At 34.1% G+C, this 20,380-nt stretch overlaps 2 protein-coding genes across 6 annotated transcripts; one reads left to right on the top strand and one right to left on the bottom strand.

The window, feature by feature from the left end:
- Positions 1-4,274: 4,274 nt before the first annotated feature.
- Positions 4,275-6,234, bottom strand: LOC130991426 (uncharacterized). The gene is made up of 2 exons (XM_057915646.1): positions 5,740-6,234; positions 4,275-5,327 (listed from the first exon to the last, which is right to left on the bottom strand). Exon 2 carries the CDS (start codon positions 5,285-5,287, stop codon positions 4,646-4,648), a length of 642 nt encoding a protein of 213 aa, XP_057771629.1. The 5' UTR covers positions 5,288-5,327; positions 5,740-6,234; the 3' UTR covers positions 4,275-4,645.
- A 7,479-nt stretch (positions 6,235-13,713) lies between these two features.
- Positions 13,714-19,755, top strand: LOC130991425 (protein tesmin/TSO1-like CXC 2). Of its 5 annotated transcripts, none has more exons than XM_057915644.1 (11): positions 13,725-13,961; positions 14,115-14,508; positions 15,510-15,670; positions 15,750-16,398; positions 16,490-16,980; positions 17,093-17,167; positions 17,289-17,469; positions 17,554-17,649; positions 17,726-17,792; positions 17,874-18,021; positions 19,213-19,755. In XM_057915644.1, exons 2-11 carry the CDS (start codon positions 14,392-14,394, stop codon positions 19,550-19,552), a joined length of 2,325 nt encoding a protein of 774 aa, XP_057771627.1. In that variant the 5' UTR covers positions 13,725-13,961; positions 14,115-14,391; the 3' UTR covers positions 19,553-19,755. The 5 variants fall into 5 exon arrangements, with proteins under 5 accessions (XP_057771626.1, XP_057771624.1, XP_057771627.1 ...); XM_057915642.1 differs by having other exon boundaries at positions 13,746-13,999; XM_057915643.1 differs by having other exon boundaries at positions 13,714-14,508.
- Positions 19,756-20,380: the final 625 nt, after the last annotated feature.

Raw genomic sequence — 20,380 nt, 5'->3', positions numbered from 1 at the left:
TGGCGGAGCCAGGATTTTTTTTGGGGGGGGGCTGAACTGTAATGGGGGTTCGGGGGCGGTAGCCCCCGTTTTTTTTTTTTTGGGGCCATTCAATACATTTTAGACATTTTTTACTAAAATACAAATATAATAATAATAATAACAACATTTTCATAGATAATATAGTTCAAAACATTTACTAAAATTTTTTTGGGGGGCATTCAATACATTTTAGACATTTTTTACTAAAATACAAATATAATAATAATAATAACAACATTTTCATAGATAATATAGTTCAAAACATTTACTAAAATTTTTTTTGGAGGCATTCAATACATTTTAGACATTTTTTACTAAAATACAAATATAATAATAATAATAATAACAACATTTTCATAGATAATATAGTTCAAAACATTTACTAAAAAATTTTTTGGGGGCATTCAATACATTTTAGACATTTTTTACTAAAATACAAATATAATAATAATAATAATAACAACATTTTCATAGATAATATAGTTCAAAACATTTGCTAAAAATTTTTTTGGGGGCATTCAATACATTTTAGACATTTTTTTATTAAAATACAAATATAATAATAATAATAATAACAACATTTTTAGACATATTATTAAAAAAAAAAAAATTTTTTTTTTTTTTTTTTTCAAAATTTTGGGGGGGGGCTCTAGCCCCCCCGGGCACCCCCCTGGCTCCGCCCCTGGATTTATTTATGTGGATGATTTTATTTAAGGAATTACTTGGAAATTAAACTGGGTATTAAATTGATGTTTTAGGGGTACAATATAAATATATAAAATATATTAATATATTATACTATTATTATGGCTGCAAACTCGACATTATTATTGGCCAAAGTTCACGACACACAGAAAATTAAATCAAAGGTAAGATTATAAACTAAAAATACTGATTTCAAATATAATTCAATCAAAATCGTAAATCGAATGTATTTGATTCGAATCAAGGAAGTCGAATCGAATAGTGTCGAATATTCATATTGTTTAAAATACACTTGTAAAAAATTAAACGAATTTTCGATTCGGTTCGAATATTCGTGAATTAGTGTGCGAATCGAATACTATTCGATTATGCAATTACTTTTACAAATATGAATCGAATTCAATAATATTCGGTTCGATTCGATTCTATTCGTTTACATCCTTATCCCATACTTTAAATATAAGTATTTATTGTGCTTAAATGGGAATTGAGATTTTGGTACTCTCATTTAACAAATTGAATACACTTTGATTCGGTAATTACCAAGATGATTTTATTTTATTTTTCTTGGTTAAACAACCGTCAAATCGGAATATTAAAAAAAAAATTGAAGATTGATTCCATGGCCATATCCACAAGTCCCATAATTTATTAGTAAATTTTTTTTTTAATATGTTACAGTTTAATAAAATAAAAGATGGCACCATCTCTAATAAAGTAAGATCACACGCAGATATACGTAAAACGAGATAATTAAATACATTTCTTAAAAACCTTTAAAGGAAGTGCCCTCCAAAAAAAAGAAAAAGAAAAAAAAAACATTAAAGGAAGTGAATTACTATTTCCAATAATGCTTTAACTGAGGATCACATATTTTTAATCTTAATATTATAATCATTACTTCTTCCGAAAAAAAATACTACTACTTTAATTTAACTGTGTAACCCTGGTTCATGGAGATTTGGTAAGCCCTAGTAAATAGTACTAGTAATTAATTGATGATATGATCACATATTTATAATCTCTAATTACTTGAATTTGTGGTGCTACATTAAAGATCAATTAATCTATTTTTTCGATTAGTATGATTAATTTACAGTTAGTAAATAATTTGTGATATGACACTTTCTAATATACTCAGCCTTTTAATTACCCCCAAAAATATGTCCACTACGGAATTTGGTAGTTGAGCATTCAATAGTAGTGGTATGTATATTGTCACTCAAATGTTAAAATTGGAAACTATATTTTTTTCTTATTTGAAAAAAATAAAATAAAAATTAAACTCTATATACTTCTCTATTAATAAATACTGAGATTATGCTAAAGCCTGCAAAGAAGTGGATTGAATTTCTCGGTATTTTCTATTGTGTTTGTGTTCTATATTATAAGAAATTTATATATCTACGATATTAATGCGAGTAGTAAATATCGGGTTTTTTTAGACAAAAATTTGGGTGCAACATGTTGCATCATATAACATGATCGGTTTGCGGCTGATTCGACATGGAGCTTCGATTCAGATCCTTTACACTATTATGTTGCACGGTGCAATATGTTGCATTCAAGACCAACTTCTTTTATTATTATTATTATTAACCGACAAAATTTATAAAAGTAATAAAAGGAGTACAAGAGGTATTTCAACTTCACAAGGTGCAAAATAGATATGGTTCATTGATGAAAAAATCTCAAATTTTGATTTTTTATATACTCCCTTCGTCCACGAAAGAACTTCCTATCTTTCCTTTTTGGGACGTCCACAAAATAACTTTCTACCTATTTTTGAACTATACCCCACCACTTATAATCCTCTTACTTTTCACTTTTCACAACTCTCAATATTAATTATAACACCTTTTCACCACTCCCAATACACTCAACTATCTTTTATCCACTCTCAATACACTCAACAATAATTTTTTTTAAAACCTGTGCCACTCCCTCCTAGGAAGTTCTTTCATGGACGGAGGGAGTATTTTATAAATTATTGTAATAATTTGATATACCAATTCAACATCATTCTCATGTATAATGTATAATAAGTGCAACATTAAATTCGTAGCCGTATAGTGAATGATGGTTAGACTATTATGGTAATAAGCAAACGGAATTATTTTAAAGTACTATATGATTGCTGATTAATAAATATTACTAAAACTTATTTAGACTTTTCTGGTCACGTGATCCATATGAATCAGAATTAATTTTATTTCTCAAGCTGAAGCTTGAGTGGTTAGAAATCTTGACTTGTCATGTTGCATGCGAAACAATTAAAAAATGTATTCATATTTATAAAGTAAAATAATATTATAATCATAGGGTATTAATATTTCATCAGTGTGGTTGTTGTCTTAGCTGTTACAGTAATTATGCAAATAAAATGCACGTGTTTGGCTTTCTTTCTCTCCATGCTTACTTTTTATTTACCCTTAAAAAAATTCTACTATTTTATTTTTTAAATAATATAATTTCGTTTATGCTTCACTTAAACAATATATTTGCAAAGTTGTATTGTATGGTAGTTTTGTAACCAACATAGTATAATTTTTATGTGTCCATTTGTCCAGAAGATCATATCAATGCGATCTAATTTGAATTTTTTTTTTTTGCATAAAAGAATTTTTAGAACGGATTCATAGACGAATTTTAGCATATTTTATACTATTAATCTAAAGTTATTAAATTGTATTCATGAAACTTTAAGTTTTCTTTCTGTCCTTTTTCTTCAAAAATAAAATAAAATTGTGTGTATTATGTATCCTATTCTATACACCTTCCTTTGTTCCAACGCTGATCAGAGTGAATACAAGAAAACGCAGTCATGTATCTGCAGCAGGAATAGATCTCATCTTCAAGCGATTGTGGTGAACTTGCCCAACAAGGATCACAAAATTTCCTATACAACCGGTTGTATGATACAATCGGTTCTTATCCTGCCCAGATCCAACTCACTTACTATATGTATTTGGGTTTGAATAGTCTAGGACCTCCAAGTGGGTACGAATATTGGTCTTGAGTGACCCTGTTGTATCATACAAGTACAACCAGTTGTACAGGAGACCTCCTCAACAAGGATAGGGATTGAAATGTAAAACACAAACCTCTTGATGTTAACCCCCTACCATTTCCTCCGTCTCGTTTATAACCTTCCAAAAAATGGGGCATGCAAATAAAAAAATATAAATAAAGTAAATGAGAAGAAAAATAGAGAAAATAGTGAAAAAATAAATGAAAATAAAATAAAGAAAGAGATAAAAATAAAAAATAAAGTAATTTATTTTATTTTGTGGGTTGGAATATTATAAAAGTGACATCCCAAAAAGGAAAATTAGACGTTATAATCAAACAGTAGACTTGAACAGTTAAACCCAAGACCTTTAGTCTTAGGTGCCTAACCACTCTACTGCTTGACTAACACACGCGCACACGAAGGAAGTATTTTTCCATTAGAGTTCGTTGATTATTATAAACTACATTAGGAGTAGAACTATGCACAAATCCACAAAATCTTGTTCACAATCACAAACAAATGTAGGTGACATATATACATCAAAGAAATCCCATCAATTAACTTCGTAGTCACAAGAAGTAAAAGCACATTCCTGTGCAAGAACATCTATTTGGGCATGAAACATACATTGTAATTACTAGATCCAAACAATGAAACTACATTGTTTCTCAATATCCCAATAACTGGAGTGGAGGAGAGGATGTCTGAAGAGAACAAAAGCCTTAGGACAAGAGTTTTATTCTAGGCCTTAGGATCTCAATATCCCAATAATTCTAGGCCTTACGATAAGAGTTTTATTCTCTATCGATCCTACCATCAAGATAAATTTGAACGGGAAGAGTAGCAGCCCCTTTTGGACTAGACGCCTTCCCTTCACTGGGCCAACAGCAGGCGAAGCAGCAGCTATCATTCCATGACGACTTTCGCCCCAACTGCTTTCATCTTCTCAATAATTTGTTCTGCTTCTTCTTTCGACACTCCCTTCTTAAGGACGGATGGTGCCTTCTCGACCAACTCCTTAGCCTCTTTCAGTCCCAAGTCTGTAAAACTCCGTATCTCTTTAATCACCTTGAGTTTTGAAGCTGCGTCAAAAGATTCCATCTTCAGTTCAAAGGCTGTCTTTTCAGGCTTCTTGTCTTCCTTTGCTGCTGCTGCAGCCTTCGTTGCTCCTCCAGCGACCCCACCGGCACCTGGTTTCATGACCCCAACGACTACATTCTCCTTCATCGACAACATCCTCCTCATTATAAGAGAGAGCTCTGCAGCTTCAGCAAGAGTGAGCCCAGCCATTTCATCAACGAGCCTCCAAACCCTTGCGGATGGAGGACTACGGTGCTCTGTCGGATCAAAATTTGAAGGGTCGTAATCAGTTGGAAGCCTTCTCTGGTCTATCTCTACTTCTTCTTCCTCATCATTCTCAGACTTTGCAGCTTGAGCAAAGTGTCTGGTTATCGACTTAGGAGAACGAGATGCAACGATGGGAGAGTATATATGTTTACTAAAAGCTCCATTGCACAAACGATGCCTGGCTCTTACAATCAAACTCATTTCCAACTTCCAAGAGTAGATTGATTGATATTCAACTCACCTAATGAGGAATGCCACAAATAAATAAAAATCTCGAATAATTAGAACACCAAAAACATCTAAAGGTAGAACTCATCACAATCAATTAAGTGATTGTAAATGGTTGTAACCATATATAAAATTAAGTGATTGTAAAATTTAACTCCACAAGTATCAATGTGGGCAGATTGTTCATTGCTGGCACTTCGCACAAAATCCTTGAAACCAAATAAAATCGGATCAAAACAAGCTTCCCAAGCCACCACATCTCTCAAGTCTCAGAAAACTTAATCACACAACACATCTTCGTTTATTATAGTAACAGATTAACAGCAACAGCACACTAAATGAATACATAAACTATTTTACAACAAAGCTATTTTACCACATTCTTATACAAATTTTCAGAAACAAAATAATGGTGGATTACTAACCTGCTACACGATGGCGCTGGTTAGTAGCAGGCGGCGGCGGCGATAGGAGACGGCCGTCCGGTACGAGGCGGCGCGACGATGAGCGAGTGAAACAGGAACAGAAAACGGCGGAGCTGCTAGCAAACGGCAGCAGGAGCAGATGGAGGGGAGGACGACGCCGCGGCGGAGAAGAGAAACCGATGCAGGCGCGGCGTGGAGAAGAGATGAGTAGAGCTGAATTCAGATCTGAAAATGGAGTGAGGGAGCGGCGCGCCTAATTCTAATTAGGGTTAGAACTACAATTTTTTTTTTTTGAAAGGATGGCTAAAATTAGAAGTTAGATATTACTCCATAAAAATTATAATTAAAATATTAATATTATATATCAATAGTATATATATAAATATAAATATCGAGTCGAATATCAACGAATGTCGAATCGAAATACATATTAAAATACTAATCGAATCGAATATTTGTTATTGAATACGAATCGAATAATTTTGAATCGAATCTCGAATCGAGCAAAAATATTTGCCTCATTTACGATCCTATTCAGAGGTGGTCAGGTGCCATAATTTATTAGTAAAAGAAATTAAATATGTTATAGTTTAATAAAATAAAAGATGGCACCATCTCTAACAAAGTAAGATCACTTCAGATATATGTAAAACGAGATAATTAAATATAGTCCTCTTTTTTTTGAAGGAGATAAATATTTAAAACCCATTAAAGGAAGTGCCCTCCAAAAAAAACGTTAAATAGATATGCATGGTTCATTGATGACAAATCCTCAAATTATGATTTAATATATTTTGATTTTCTATATATTATTGTAATAATTTGATATATCAATCTCTTACTTCTGTAGTCTCCAACCAATTTAACAGTAAGTTAAATAGTCGGATTTTATATTCGACTTTAATGTTTAGTACCATCAGACTTCATATTCCACGTCATTCCCATATACTATAATGAGTGCAATATTAAATCCGTATGGGTAGTTAATGATGGTTAGACTATTATGGTAATAAGCAAACGAAATTATTAAAATTATATGATTGTTGATTAATAAATATTACTACTACTTATTTAGACTTTTTCTGGTCATGTGATCCATATGAATCGGAATTAATTTTATTTCTCAAGCTGAAGCTTGAGTGGTTAGAAATCTTGACTTGTCATGTTGCATGCGAAAAAATTAAAAAATGTATTCATATTTATAAAGTATTATAATATTATATTCATAGGGTGTGTTATAATACTTGTAGTCCAATAAGAATCTCAAGATCCGCCAATCGTCTTTTACGGTGGGATCCTGCGGCATCGTTGTCGCCGACGGCAAATTCAATTTTGCGCGCCTCTTCAATCCAATGTTGCCGCAGTCGCTGTCAAATAGGGGTGTAATCGAATCAAGTCGAATCGAATAGTGATGTGCTCAAGTTTTATTTGTTTAGTATCGAATCGAATCTCGAACTTTACTTACCGAATACTTTGAGGCTCACGAACCTATACGAACTTTTTAAATTTATATTTATATTCAAAATATTGATTATTTTATTTTAAATATAAATTATTTTATTCAAAATAATAAATATATTAATTATTTTCTTATAACAAACAAAATTAATTAGAGATTTAATACAATTATTATTAATTTTAATAGATAAATATAAGTTGTGTTTACTAATAATTTATATTTTTCAAGTTGAATCACTTGACGAACATGTTCACGAGCTAACGAGCCGAATACTACTAAGCTCAAGTTTTTGATTTGTTAATTTATCGAACTTCTCTAAATGAACTTGAACGAGCTTTTTTCGAGCCGAGCTCCGAATAGTTCGTGAACGGCTTGATTTGTTTACAGCCCTACTGGCAAATAAAACTTGCTCGAGCCAAACTCTCCTCAATATAATGATGCACTTTTGCATTCAACGTTATTTACATTTGTATTTAACATCGTGTATACTATGTTCAATATTATGTATACTAAAAACACATTAAAAATTTTAAAAATTGCAAAAAATTCTCAACCATCATATAATTAAGAGACAATAACACTCCTCCATGTTATGTGTCCTAGAAGGCTTCGTCTTGTGTTTTTAGTGTGTCCACATGAACAAAATGTGTGGACTACATTTGATAGTACTGCATAACTACTTAACTACATGATGAGATACAATAAAAAACTACACTGAACTTATAAAGTAAATATTGCACTTTCGCAAAATTTATAAATACACTATAATTGTGCCCCTCTGAGTTTCGAACTCAATATCACAAAAGTACAGATACTTTATATGTTAAACACCCAATAATCTTAAATTTTTTTGGGAAAATCATTGGACAATAAGAGACGAGTTATATATGAGTTTGGACAATAACAAGATGAGTCATAATGTGACAAGTATTTCTTGTTACATTAGTTTGTTGCGTTTGGACAAACCCTAGCTAGAGCACAAACATTGTTAGCACAAAGTTCCATGAAAAATCAGTGAGATAAAAAGCCCATTTTCCTAATCCTAACTTTGTCAAATTAGATGGATATTTTATGCAATAAAGCTGGCTGTTTGTGCCTTGGACTGAATTAATCCACACTACTACCTAGAATAACATTTTATATTCTAACAACTCCTTTTATTTTTTGTCTATTTCGACTTGTAATTTCATCACTCTTCACTAAATTTAGTGTTATATGCATTTAGTCAACTGTTAATTATATTATTAATTTTTGAATGGAATCTGACCCCATACCAAAAGTCTTGGAGGGTGAAGACAAATTTTAGTTCATGATTAGAGGTACATATTTGATTCTAATCAAAAGAATTTAACATTAAATATTAATCGAAGTGGCCAAAAATGCATGATTAGTTCTCCTTAATCCTTAATTCTCTTACTCCTGCTTTATAATCTTTACTTTACTTATAACACATTATATTTATGGCTGATCGTCAAGTATAAATGTTTATCATTAGTTGTGGTACTGTCTTAACTACTATATATTTTGAATAAATATATATTATGCAATTGATTAGTAGTAGGAGTATAAATTAATGGGACTTTTGAGAAATATAAATCACGCATTATTTCAAAATTACAAAACATGACTTTTGAAGAGTGGCGAATCAAATTCACCACTTTTTAAATTTTTAGAATTTCATCCCCGCAATTTTTTCTGATTGCCGAATTATTAGTTGGAGCTTACGTGAATTAGTTCATCATGTAATTTTCATGTTACGACGTCGTATGCAATAAAATTGCTAAATATTGAAAATTATGGTGTGGATACAAGATACAGTCCCTTTATAATCTGTGAGAAAAATAATTGAAATTGTACAAACCGACTGTAAGTTCAAATTCAGCATTCTGACTATCAAAAAAACAATTTGAGGAGATAAAGTTAAAAAAATTGAAAATGTGGTGATTTAATTCGTCATGCTTCAAAAGATACGTTAACATTGTATTTTTGAAATAGTTTATGATTTTATTTACTAAAATTCCAAAATTAATATAATTACTTAATTTTATATTTATAAAATGTTTTTATCAAGAAATAACTTTTTTGTTATAAAATCAAGTAAAAAGACGAATGATGAATGGTTTGTCACGTGCCAGACCAAGCATGCATGGACATTATCATTACAGATGTAGTGTGAAAGAATGTGGGAATTTGGGAAAGCATACGAATCACAACATTTCTAATAAAACTATAGATGATTAAAATTAATGTCTTTGGGAGAAGGAGGTGAGAGAGAGTCACGTGACAAATTAATGAAAGGGGACTATATAATAAAAGTACCATTCTATTTAGAAGAATTCGACAAAGTAAAAAGTTTGGCAAATAAATCAAAAGTTGGTGGATAATAGTCCGTATATCTTCATCTGCACCTTTTTTTTTGGGTGTATAATGTTGATTTCCATTAATACTTAATTTTTTTGTTGAAGTAGTAACTAAATGGATAGTTTGAATTAATTTTCACATAAATTAAATTCTGCCGATTGATTTTTAATTATTATGGGAGAAAAATGTTTTATTTAGTATATGCACATGCGGTCATACTACTCTATTCAAATTGGAGTGAAGAAATACAAAGGCACACCAAGCGGTGCGAACTTCTGTCTATAAACAGTGAGTCTCAGGTGGCGAAATTCGCAATAGTGGGTGACCCGATTGGCCTCCCTACGAACATGACAAAACTCCAAAACTAAAACCTCTTTTTTTTTCTTTTTAATTAATGTCGCATGGGTATACTTTCAAGTGCCAAATTTAAGTAGAGTTGTAGTTCATATCCTTAGGTTTGGACTTGAATCAATAATAATTTAATTATTAGGTAATACTCCTAAGTAGGGACCAAAATAAATAATATTATATGGCCAAATAGATAATGCTTATTTTTTCCTCAGATAATTTCTAACCACCCCACCATTCCAGTTAGATCTATCCATTTACTTCCCAACCCTAAGATTGTCTACAAGACAAATAAATCATTAAATGGCCTAATCCCTAACACTAAATAAATAAATAAATTATAGGATTGAGACTTGTAAACTAATCAAAAATTGCAGATGAGTCATAATGAATCTAAAATTAAAAATGGGTCCACTTTCTTGATGTGAAGTTCCAACTGAGCTGAGCTGCCCAAGTTCCAATATAAATTTGTATCATCTATGCTTTGTTGTGTGTTCTATTCATTTGGATCATGAGTGAAAAATTATGTGACAAAGATCATGATAGTGTATCTAACTCACATCAACATGGACTTAATATGTAATTTAATTTCATAATATTCCCATGAGTAAAATAAAAAGGTCCAATTAAATCATAAATTTGATTAAAAATCATGCTATACCTAAATCACAATATGGGGTCAACTTTAACCTTGTACTTAGAAATTAGGTAAAATTTTATGTACATTCAGATATACGGTGCATTTACATTACTTAAAATTTAATTATTACAAATGTATAGTGATTTCGAATAAATTGAAGTGTGCATTAAAAAAATAGTACTCCTATGATAGTTAGATTATGATTTGTTTAGTTGGGTTGACCATATATTCCATAGTAAAGAATTAGTCAAACATAACCTTAATCGTCATGTGGGCCCGGGCAAATGGGCTGTAGGGCCCACTTTTTAAATTCTCTCCCGCGCCCAAGGGAACAATGAATTTAATTGACAGATATGTACACTATCACTTTCTAAGTAGCAAAGACTTTTGGGGGGCATTTCCGGCAATGTACATATATAAGCACAAGAGTTCAATTATTGTAGTTTTGTAGTAGATGTTTTGCATTATGTTCTTAGAGCATCCTCGTCAGTCGGCTCATAGGGTTGACTTGAGTCAGCCCAAACTATGAGTTGACGATGCAGGTTTCGTTGATTCGAGCTCTGGCTCACTGAATGAGCCCGACTCATCTTCAATTTATGCCTGGCGCATGTATTACATGCGTGAATTAAAAAAAAATACATATCTCTCTATTGATATGAGCTAGCAAGATAAGTTAGACCCATGCAGTCATTGACTCATAAGTGGTCCCGAAATATAGATGAATTAATAACTGATTCAACCAATGTGGATGCTCTAAATATATTATAAATGTGGTGTGTGTAGGTGGGTGTTGGATGGGGGTGGGGAGATGTGATGTCATCCCATAGTGAAATGAGTTAGTGGGTTTTATATATTTATAATTTTATTACTTTTTTTGTGGTGATTCAAACTCTCGATCTATTGGTGAGAGGGGAAACGTTTTGCCAATTGAATTGATGTTCGCTGTCTTTAAAGTATCATATTTTTAAATTATAAATGTATGAACTAAAATGGTTTATAAAACACAAGCAATTGAGCCAATCAATAATTGGGTAGTACTTAAAACCAAAATAGCCTTAAAGCCTAACAGCTAAAACAACCAATCTACTTTAACTAAAACACTATATATTAATCAAGATATTGAAAAATAAAAGAAAACAAACTAGAGCTATGACTCCCCCTAATAGCTAATAGGTACATAAACGATAGACATAGTATAGTGGGTATGCAATCAATCAAAATATTTTTGCCACTATACTATGTTGGATTGTTGGCTGCGAATTGGGATACAATCATATTGACATAGCCAAAAATATTTGTATATACTTAGTTATGTGACATGTTGTATTAAGAGCATCATGATTCTCTTTATATAACATTACATTTGTATATATGATAAGCATTGTATATTAATATTAAAAAAAATACTAATTGTATTCTAGTTAATAAGAGGAGTCTTTAATAATTTTTAACTATTTTGTTATAACATTATCTATAGAAATACCATTGTATTATCTAAATTGTTGGTATCTACGAAAGTGCCACAGCTGAATTCATATCCATTATTTGTCGATTCTCGTCTAATCATCCTATTAAATGATTGAGATAATTTACTAGTTAATGCGACTTAAAAAGTTTTGTGATATGCATAACTTTTTTTTTTCTTTTGAGTAGGATGCACAATTAATTATTGGTAAATGCAGGCTACGAGTCAATGATGAGGCATATTAAATGACAAAGTTGAGGCACTCAATCCGGTGATAAAGGCCGACGATGCCCGTCGCCATCTAGACTATCGGCGTGCTGTTGAAGAAGGACGCCTCCAAATCAGAGACCATGGCCAACATGATCTCGATCTCGATTGGGGTCACGATCACCGCCTACGGCGAGGCGAAGTTCGATTCGTTGGGGGTGATTCTGCAATTGGGGGGCGGTGACGTTCGAGGGAGAATTCGAGTTTCCATTTCGATTATGTGATTTTCGGGAGCAATGACACCGATTTGGAATTCCTGATTTGGGGCTTGGGAACTTGATTTCGTGATTTTTCTCATCTGACGGCGATTGACGCCGAAAAAGTTGGTCGGAGAAGATGAGATGTGATTTTTTTTAATGAACGGTGTGTAGATTAGCCCCCGAACTCCAAAAAGGGAAAATGTGCAGATTAGCCCCTGAACTCCAAAAAAACGGTGCAGATCACCCCCTCTGACTAACGGCCCATAACGGTGTTAAGTCAGAGGGGGTGATCTGCACCATTTTTTTGAGTTCGAGGGCCAATCTGCACATACAGTTAGTAAGGGGACTGAAACGCTCTGAGGGCCTCCACTTGAGGGGCCTATCTGCACCTTAACCCTTAATTATATATTAATTGCTTCTTGTAATTAAAAAAAATTATTGGTAAATGCATTTCTCTTTTGAAAAAAAAATATTAATAAATGCATTTATTGTGAGAAATGCTAAAAAAAAAACTAAGCTAGCGAGTTAGGTGAGTCCCTTAGTTTAAAAAAAAAAAAAAACTTGGTCGATGTCATTTTCATTTAATTATTGATTAATATTATAAGAAAGTATTAATTACTCCATAACTAGGAGGCACACTTACGTTATTTTCTTTATTAAAATCTTGAAATTATATAGTCTCTCGTTTCAAATGGAACGTTCTATTTTTCAATTTGATTCTCATTTTCAATATCTCATTTTATTTTGGGACATTAATTCAACAAATGACAAACCCTTTCAACATATATCATAAATCATGCAGTATAACAAAAAAGCTTCATTTATTTAATTTAACAAAAATACTACTCCATCCCCTAAATAATGGAGTATAACAAAACTATTTTCAATTTTTAATTTTAATATAAACAATTCACTACTTTATACTTAAATAATATACACCTTAATTAATATCCATCCCCTAAAATTGATAAATTCTCGATCAATTACTCGTCAAAAAACATGAAAAAATAAAAAAGAAGATCTCAATGTAGTCAAATATTCTGAATATAGAACTAACATAAATAGACATAATGAGCAAGAATTCTCAACTAGGCCAGGAAAAGAAACTGTTTGATTAATTAATCAATTAATTAATAAATTAATTACTCAATTAATTAATAAATTAATTACACATTGAAAAGGAAATTCATTTGCTTCGAATTCAATAAAATTGACTAATGCGAGAGATAAAACAGAAAGAGATTTGGCCTCCATAGAAACCGACCGCCATCAACAAAAAAAGTAAAAACCCACAAAAATTGCATAACTGAGCATTGAAAGCCAAACTGATCAATAGATTTTCTTGGAGAAGTCAATCCCCCTCTCATGCTAAATATATGATAAACCCTAATTTGTCAAATATGATGATGAAGATGATGAGAAAATCAAGAAACGGATGGGAGAAAATAAATGAGTTCCTCTATTAGGAAATTACAGTTTAGGGTATTTGAGTTTTACAGCCAATTTTATTTTCTCCAAGTGTAATTTCTCTCTCTCTCTATTGTTTGTTTGTTTCTTGTTAATTTTCCCTCCCAACAACATCTTTAACGTTGCCTTCTTTTTGCTTTGCATATAAATTCACCACATGGGCAACAGCTGTGCTTAGAGGAGTGTGTGTTGTGTGTGTTTTGGTGGGTGGTGGGGACATTGCTTTTGTCAGCACAAGAAAAATCCATTCTTTTTTTTACTCCACTCTCAATCACTGCACTGCGTTTCCCGCTTCTTCTTGAATTTCATTCTCTCTTATTTGACCCATTTCTCTCTCCCCTCTCTATCTCTCTCTCTCTCTTGAGGTGTGGTGTGGAAGCAAGCGAAGTGGGGATAGAGAGGGAGAGGGAGGGAGAGCGCTATCTATCCTCCACAGAAACAAGGGATGGAGGAGAGGGTTGAGATTTATGCGAAGGAGAGTAGCAGAGAGGTGCTAGAGGTGATGGACACGCCAGAGAGGAGCAAGAACAGCCAGATCGCAGCGTCCATTAGCAAATTTGAGGTTTAATTTGGTGTATTGAGCATAAACTTTGCATTTTTATTGGCATTGTGTGGAGTTATTCAAATGGGCCTTTTGGGGGCTCTGCATTTCTTTAGGGTTCTAATTTTTGTGTTGTTTTGTGAAGTGGGTCTTCACTGAATTTTCAAAGGATGGGTTTTTTCTTACCCCTCTCTCTCTCTCTCAACTGATCTTGGATGTGGTGTTCTTAGTTTAGTTTGAGGTTGGTTCTTTTTTTTTTTTTGATGAAATTTCTTCACTTGGGGGTTTTGGGCGTAGGAATCTTGGATTTGTGGGATTTGATCTGCTGCCCAAAAGTTAATCCCAGCAAAATCTTGGTCAGTTTGGTTTGACTTGGTTTCTTCAATATTGTCATTTTGCTTCTTTTTTTTTCTTCAATTGTTGGAGCAAAAATGGGGAAGAAGAAGACCATCGAGCAATTCGATGCATAAACATACATTTCTTGAATTGCTCCTCTTTTTGGACCTCAAAGGTTATGCAATTTGTTCATTTTGTTATGCATGCCTCAGATAGCTCTCTCTCTCTCTCTCTCTTCAGATTTGAAGAAGTCTTTAGAGAGCATTTAGTTTGCTTGTAGTCACAAAGTGTGGATCCATCTTCTTTCTCTAAAATTGTCTATAAGCAAATGCACCAATGAGATAGATAACTATCTCATTTTTTCCAGTTATGATCCATCACTGTGAAAAGAAATATCATTTCCTTCTAAATCTCAGCTCTCCTTTGATTTTTCACAAATCCTGTGCCTATATTATGAGTTATCATTAACATATCTGTTTCTAAAACCATTTATGAGTTGTGTTTATTTATCCCTTCAGTGAATCCATAGTAGAATCAACACTTTCACTCAGCAGAGGGCATCGTTTTCTTTCTATTTTCGTGATGTGAATGTAGTCTTGCTATTTTTGGTTAATTGTTTGGATAGATAATTTGGTGGTTTCATATTATCTTGGTTGATCAATGGAGTTTATCCTCTTTGCGTGCAGGATTCCCCGGTTTTCACCTTCCTCAACAGTCTTTCCCCTATCAAGCCGGTTAAATCCACACACATCACTCAGACGATCAACCCTCTTAGTTTCGCGTCCATTCCATCTGTCTTCACTTCGCCTCACGTTAGTTCTGTACGGGAATCCAGATTTCTCCGGAGGTAATTCCTCCTATTGTTGCAATGCCATACCCTATTTAATCCGGTCGTGTTATGTTTGAACTGTTTTGCTTTGTTTTAGGCATCAGCTCTCCGATCCATCAAAACCTGAGTTTTCTTCCGATGATGGGGCCAAACTCGACACAAATAAGGCGAATGCAGATGCTAGTAAGCAATTGGATGACCAAAAGGAGAGTGGTGATGGTGACGTGGCTGCTGAGCCGTCTTATGATTGCTCGAAGTTTGTGGTGGATTTCGCCAAAGATTATGAATGTGCTAGCCCTAACTCCAACTTAAGACCTGGCTGTGGTCTTGAAGGCAAAGGCATGGCAGATTACGGTTGCAGTTCTTCAGCCCTTGTTCAGTTGACACGCGAGCCTCCACAGAGGGGTGAAGTGAATATTGACGGGGTGAATCAAAACAGAGAAGCCGCGGGGTCCTGTGATTGGGAGCATATGATTTCTGATACCTCCGAGCTGCTAGTCTTTGAATCTCCCGTTGATAGAGACTCTTACAGCAAATCAGTCGATCCTGGGACGAGTTTCTATACCGGCATTAAGAGTGATATGCAGAACTTGCACTTGATTTGTGCAGTGGATTCTGGCGAGCATGTTGCCGTGGGAAATGAAGCTGAAACTTTGTCTACTCAGCCCGGAGAAGGAGACGAGATGGACAACACTATAATTGCCGGTCCATCAATGAGCAATTCTGATGAAAAAATGGATTATGAGGTGAAATAATTTCTATTTTCAACATGTTCTTTGCTATTTGTATTTCACCTTTAAAAAGTTTTAACTTAAGGTGTTTGAATTATTTTTATAGCAACTTGGTTTCTATCGCGGTATGAGAAGGCGCTGTTTGGTTTTTGAGATGGGAGGAGCGCGTAGGAAACATTTGGAAGAGAATCCCGTCTCTGATTCTTCCGTGTGGCTCTGCTCTGATGGCAATACGACCTCCAACGACCAGAAGCTAGCCTCCGTAAACAGGGGGAACGAGTCATCACGTTGTCTTTTGCCTGGCATTGGCTTGCATCTAAATGCTCTTGCAACGACGCCTAAGGACTATAAAGTTGTTAACCCTGATTCTTCATCGTCTGCACGGTTATTGATTGGTCCCAGCTCAGTCGTGAATCTCCACCCATCTCACCCATCGAGTGTCGGTCAAGGACTGCTGGACAACATCTTACCTGCTGCCACATCAGACAGAGATGTCGATAGCATGGAAAATGCTGTTTTACCCGCGGAAGATGCCTGCCCGCTATCTGCATACGCAGCAAATGAAGAGATCAATCAGGGGAGTCCAAAGAAGAAGAGGTATTCTTGTTTGTTTGATTTTGATTTTGATTTTGTTTTGTTTTTCCCAAGCAGCAGCTAGTTTCAAGATCAATGTTTTCGTGTACCTCGTTCTAACTCGTTGCTCGTTCAGACGTAGGACTGAGCAAGCTGGGGAAGGCGAGTCATGTAAACGATGCAACTGCAAGAGATCAAAATGTCTAAAACTGTGAGTACTTCTATGCATCATAGCATAATAATGTTATCGTTTTAGGGCAAAAACATGTGTGCATACGGGTGTACGTTACATCCACCCCGATTATGGTTTATGAATCCGATTTAACGTGCAGCTACTGTGAATGCTTTGCTGCTGGGGTGTACTGCGTAGAGCCGTGTGCTTGTATAGATTGCTTCAATAAACCTATCTACGAAGACACTGTGCTTGCAACGCGCAAACAAATCGAATCAAGAAATCCTCTTGCTTTTGCTCCCAAAGTGATCAGAGGATCGGATTCGCCATCAGAAATTGGGGTAAGTTAGTTGCTTTCGTAGACGTTTCTTCCCTGTCTTATGATTGCTTGTGCTCATAGATATACTCGTGAATCCGTGTATCAGGATGACTCCAGCAAGACTCCGGCTTCTGCTCGTCACAAGAGAGGATGCAACTGCAAAAAATCAGGCTGCCTGAAGAAATACTGCGAATGCTATCAGGTTCGTCTCTCCTCTTTCTACGTAGGAATCCTTCTCTTATCTCGTCAGCTGATTGGTGAGCTCCGGCTTCCTGCAGGGTGGCGTCGGATGCTCCGTTAACTGCAGATGCGAAGGGTGCAAAAATGCATTTGGTAGAAAAGACGGTGAGTTTCCATCTACGTGTTTCAACTTCACAAGGCGCCGATCCTTTGCATTTTCTGAATCTGTATTTGGTGTGATGTTAGGCACGGAAGCTGAAGCCGAAGAGGAAGACGAAACAGAAGCGTCTGAGAAGAGCTCGTCTGACAAGTGTTTGCAGAAGAGTGCAATGGAGAGCGACGTGGAACACAACACGGACACCGCGCCTCTTGCAACGCCTTTACGTGGAGGAAGGTAAACTGCGCTAACTGAGTCTCGTGAACATACATAGGATTGAGTATTACTTCCTCCGACCAAAAAAAATAATCTTACAAAGGGTCAGCACGGAAAGAGAATAATTTTTGTGGACGTCTCAAAATGGCAAATATATTTATTTTTTTTGTGGACGGAAGGAATACAGGATACGAACCAACGTATACTATATGGTCGATTAGGCCATCTCCAACCATTTACATCAAACTCAAACCCATTTTACAGTATATGTCACATTCAACAGTAATTCTTCTCCAACCATTTACACCAAACTCAAACCCAAAAAAATATTCTTTAAATATTATCTTTCCACTTACTTTTTATACTTCTTCAATCATACCTATGTATTTCTTTTAAATTATACATTTGCCCCAATTTTTTAATTAACAATTTCATATTAAAATAAATATTATACAGAAATTAATTATTATTATTATTATTATTATTATATTAAATAAGCAACAAAAAAAACTAAACTTTAAAATAAAATTCATTAAATATTACATAACTTGAAAATAAAATACAACAAATTCATTAATTTCGTATTTCTCGTGTAGTTTATTTATTTGCATCTGCTTGATTTTCGAATTATGTTGTGTAATTTTAATTATGTTGTTTTTATGTGATGTGGTATTTATATTATTAATATTATTTTAAATATTCTTGTATTATACATTTTAATATGTCATGTAATTAAAAATTAATCTATTTTATTGTTGCAAATTAAAACTCTATTTTCAACTAAATTATTATTATTATTATTATTATTATTATTATTATTATTATTATTATTATTATTATTATTTTAACTTTCATTCCTTTCTTATAAACCTACGAAATTAACAAAAAAAATTAACTTTCATTCTAATCATTTAAACCTACTAAATTAACAAAACAATATATAGCAAGAAGAGGGGTTAGTTTGTAATTCTTAAAATTATATAAAGTGTTTTGGTGTAGTGAATAGTGTTACACCAAATTTGGTGTAATACTATTCAAATGGTGGCCCCAAACCCATTTTGAGTTTGAGTTTAGTGTACCATTGGAGAGGTTTTGGTACACCAAAATGGGATTCGGTTTACCATTGGAGATGGTCTTAGTCTAATACTATTTTTATCTATCGAAAGTGGCATACAAAGTAAATGCATTTTTGTTTCTCGTTCCATCTCCTAGGTCATCGGCTCAGCTCCCGTTTTCCTCAAAGAAGAAGCCACCACGATCTTCGTTCCCTTCCATCGCCTCCTCCTCCTCGAGTTTCCTTCCGAGGCAAGGATTTGGGAAGTCGAGCTTCTTCCCACCACCACCAAAGTTCGAGACAATCAGAGAAGACGAGATCCCCGACTTTCTCCAAGGCGGGGGGTCTCCCGATGGAGGCGTCCAGTCATCCTCCCCTAACCGGAAGAGAGTGTCCCCACCTCACAATGCAGGCAGCACGTCCCCCGGCCTCAGGAGCAGCCGGAAGCTCATCCTCGAGTCGATACCATCGTTCCCGTCTCTCACTCCAAACCAGTGAATCCTCTCTCTTTCTCTCTAGGAGGAACCTTTCTTGCTTACCTCCATTGTAATCCTGTAAGATATATGCCATTTTCACCTCTTTTTTTACATGCTTGTAATATAGTTTTGCTGTTTACCCTAATAAAACTTCTTGTTTTATTAATTCTTGTATACATTGTATTACTATGCTAGATTACATGAAATCTGCTTTGCTTTCTTTGATTGATTCCCCACATTTTTAGAGAAATAATTTATTTGTTGTTGAAGTGGGCTGATATTATGGATCAGGGCCCATTTAGGCCCATTTTTGAATTCAATTGGGCTCGTTTCTTGCTTCTGTTGGGCTATGGATCTAACATTGTGTTTTTGAACTATTTTTAATTTAAATTGTTACCTAAACATAATAAGCATAACTATTTTACTTTTCTTGGGAAAATTATTATCTTATTTGAATTTTAAATAAAACTTTGGCATTTGTAGACAAAGTTTACGAAGACAAAACACTGCACATGGGGTTGGCTCTCCATACCAAGACTAGTCAAATGTGAAGTGGGCCTTGCGCTTGTGGGCTTCGATATTTTTTAACGGCGATATCGACGCATGTTTGTTTATTCGTGGGCCACAATGACATTCGATGGAGCACATTTAAATAAGTAATACTATCGATAAACTTCTTGTATGTAATTCGTGTTAGATTCTATATATAAATATTAAGCATGCAATGCAGTTAACATATTTCATCCGACGTAACATCTACGTGTTAGATTGTATCGTGTGTATATAAATATTAAGTATGCAATGCAGTTAACATATTTCACCCGATGTAATATCTACCGATAAAATAGGT

This window comes from Salvia miltiorrhiza, chromosome 7 (genome assembly GCF_028751815.1).
Source record: "Salvia miltiorrhiza cultivar Shanhuang (shh) chromosome 7, IMPLAD_Smil_shh, whole genome shotgun sequence".
Lineage (NCBI taxonomy): Eukaryota > Viridiplantae > Streptophyta > Magnoliopsida > Lamiales > Lamiaceae > Salvia > Salvia miltiorrhiza.
This window is presented reverse-complemented; position numbering and strand designations above follow the sequence as displayed.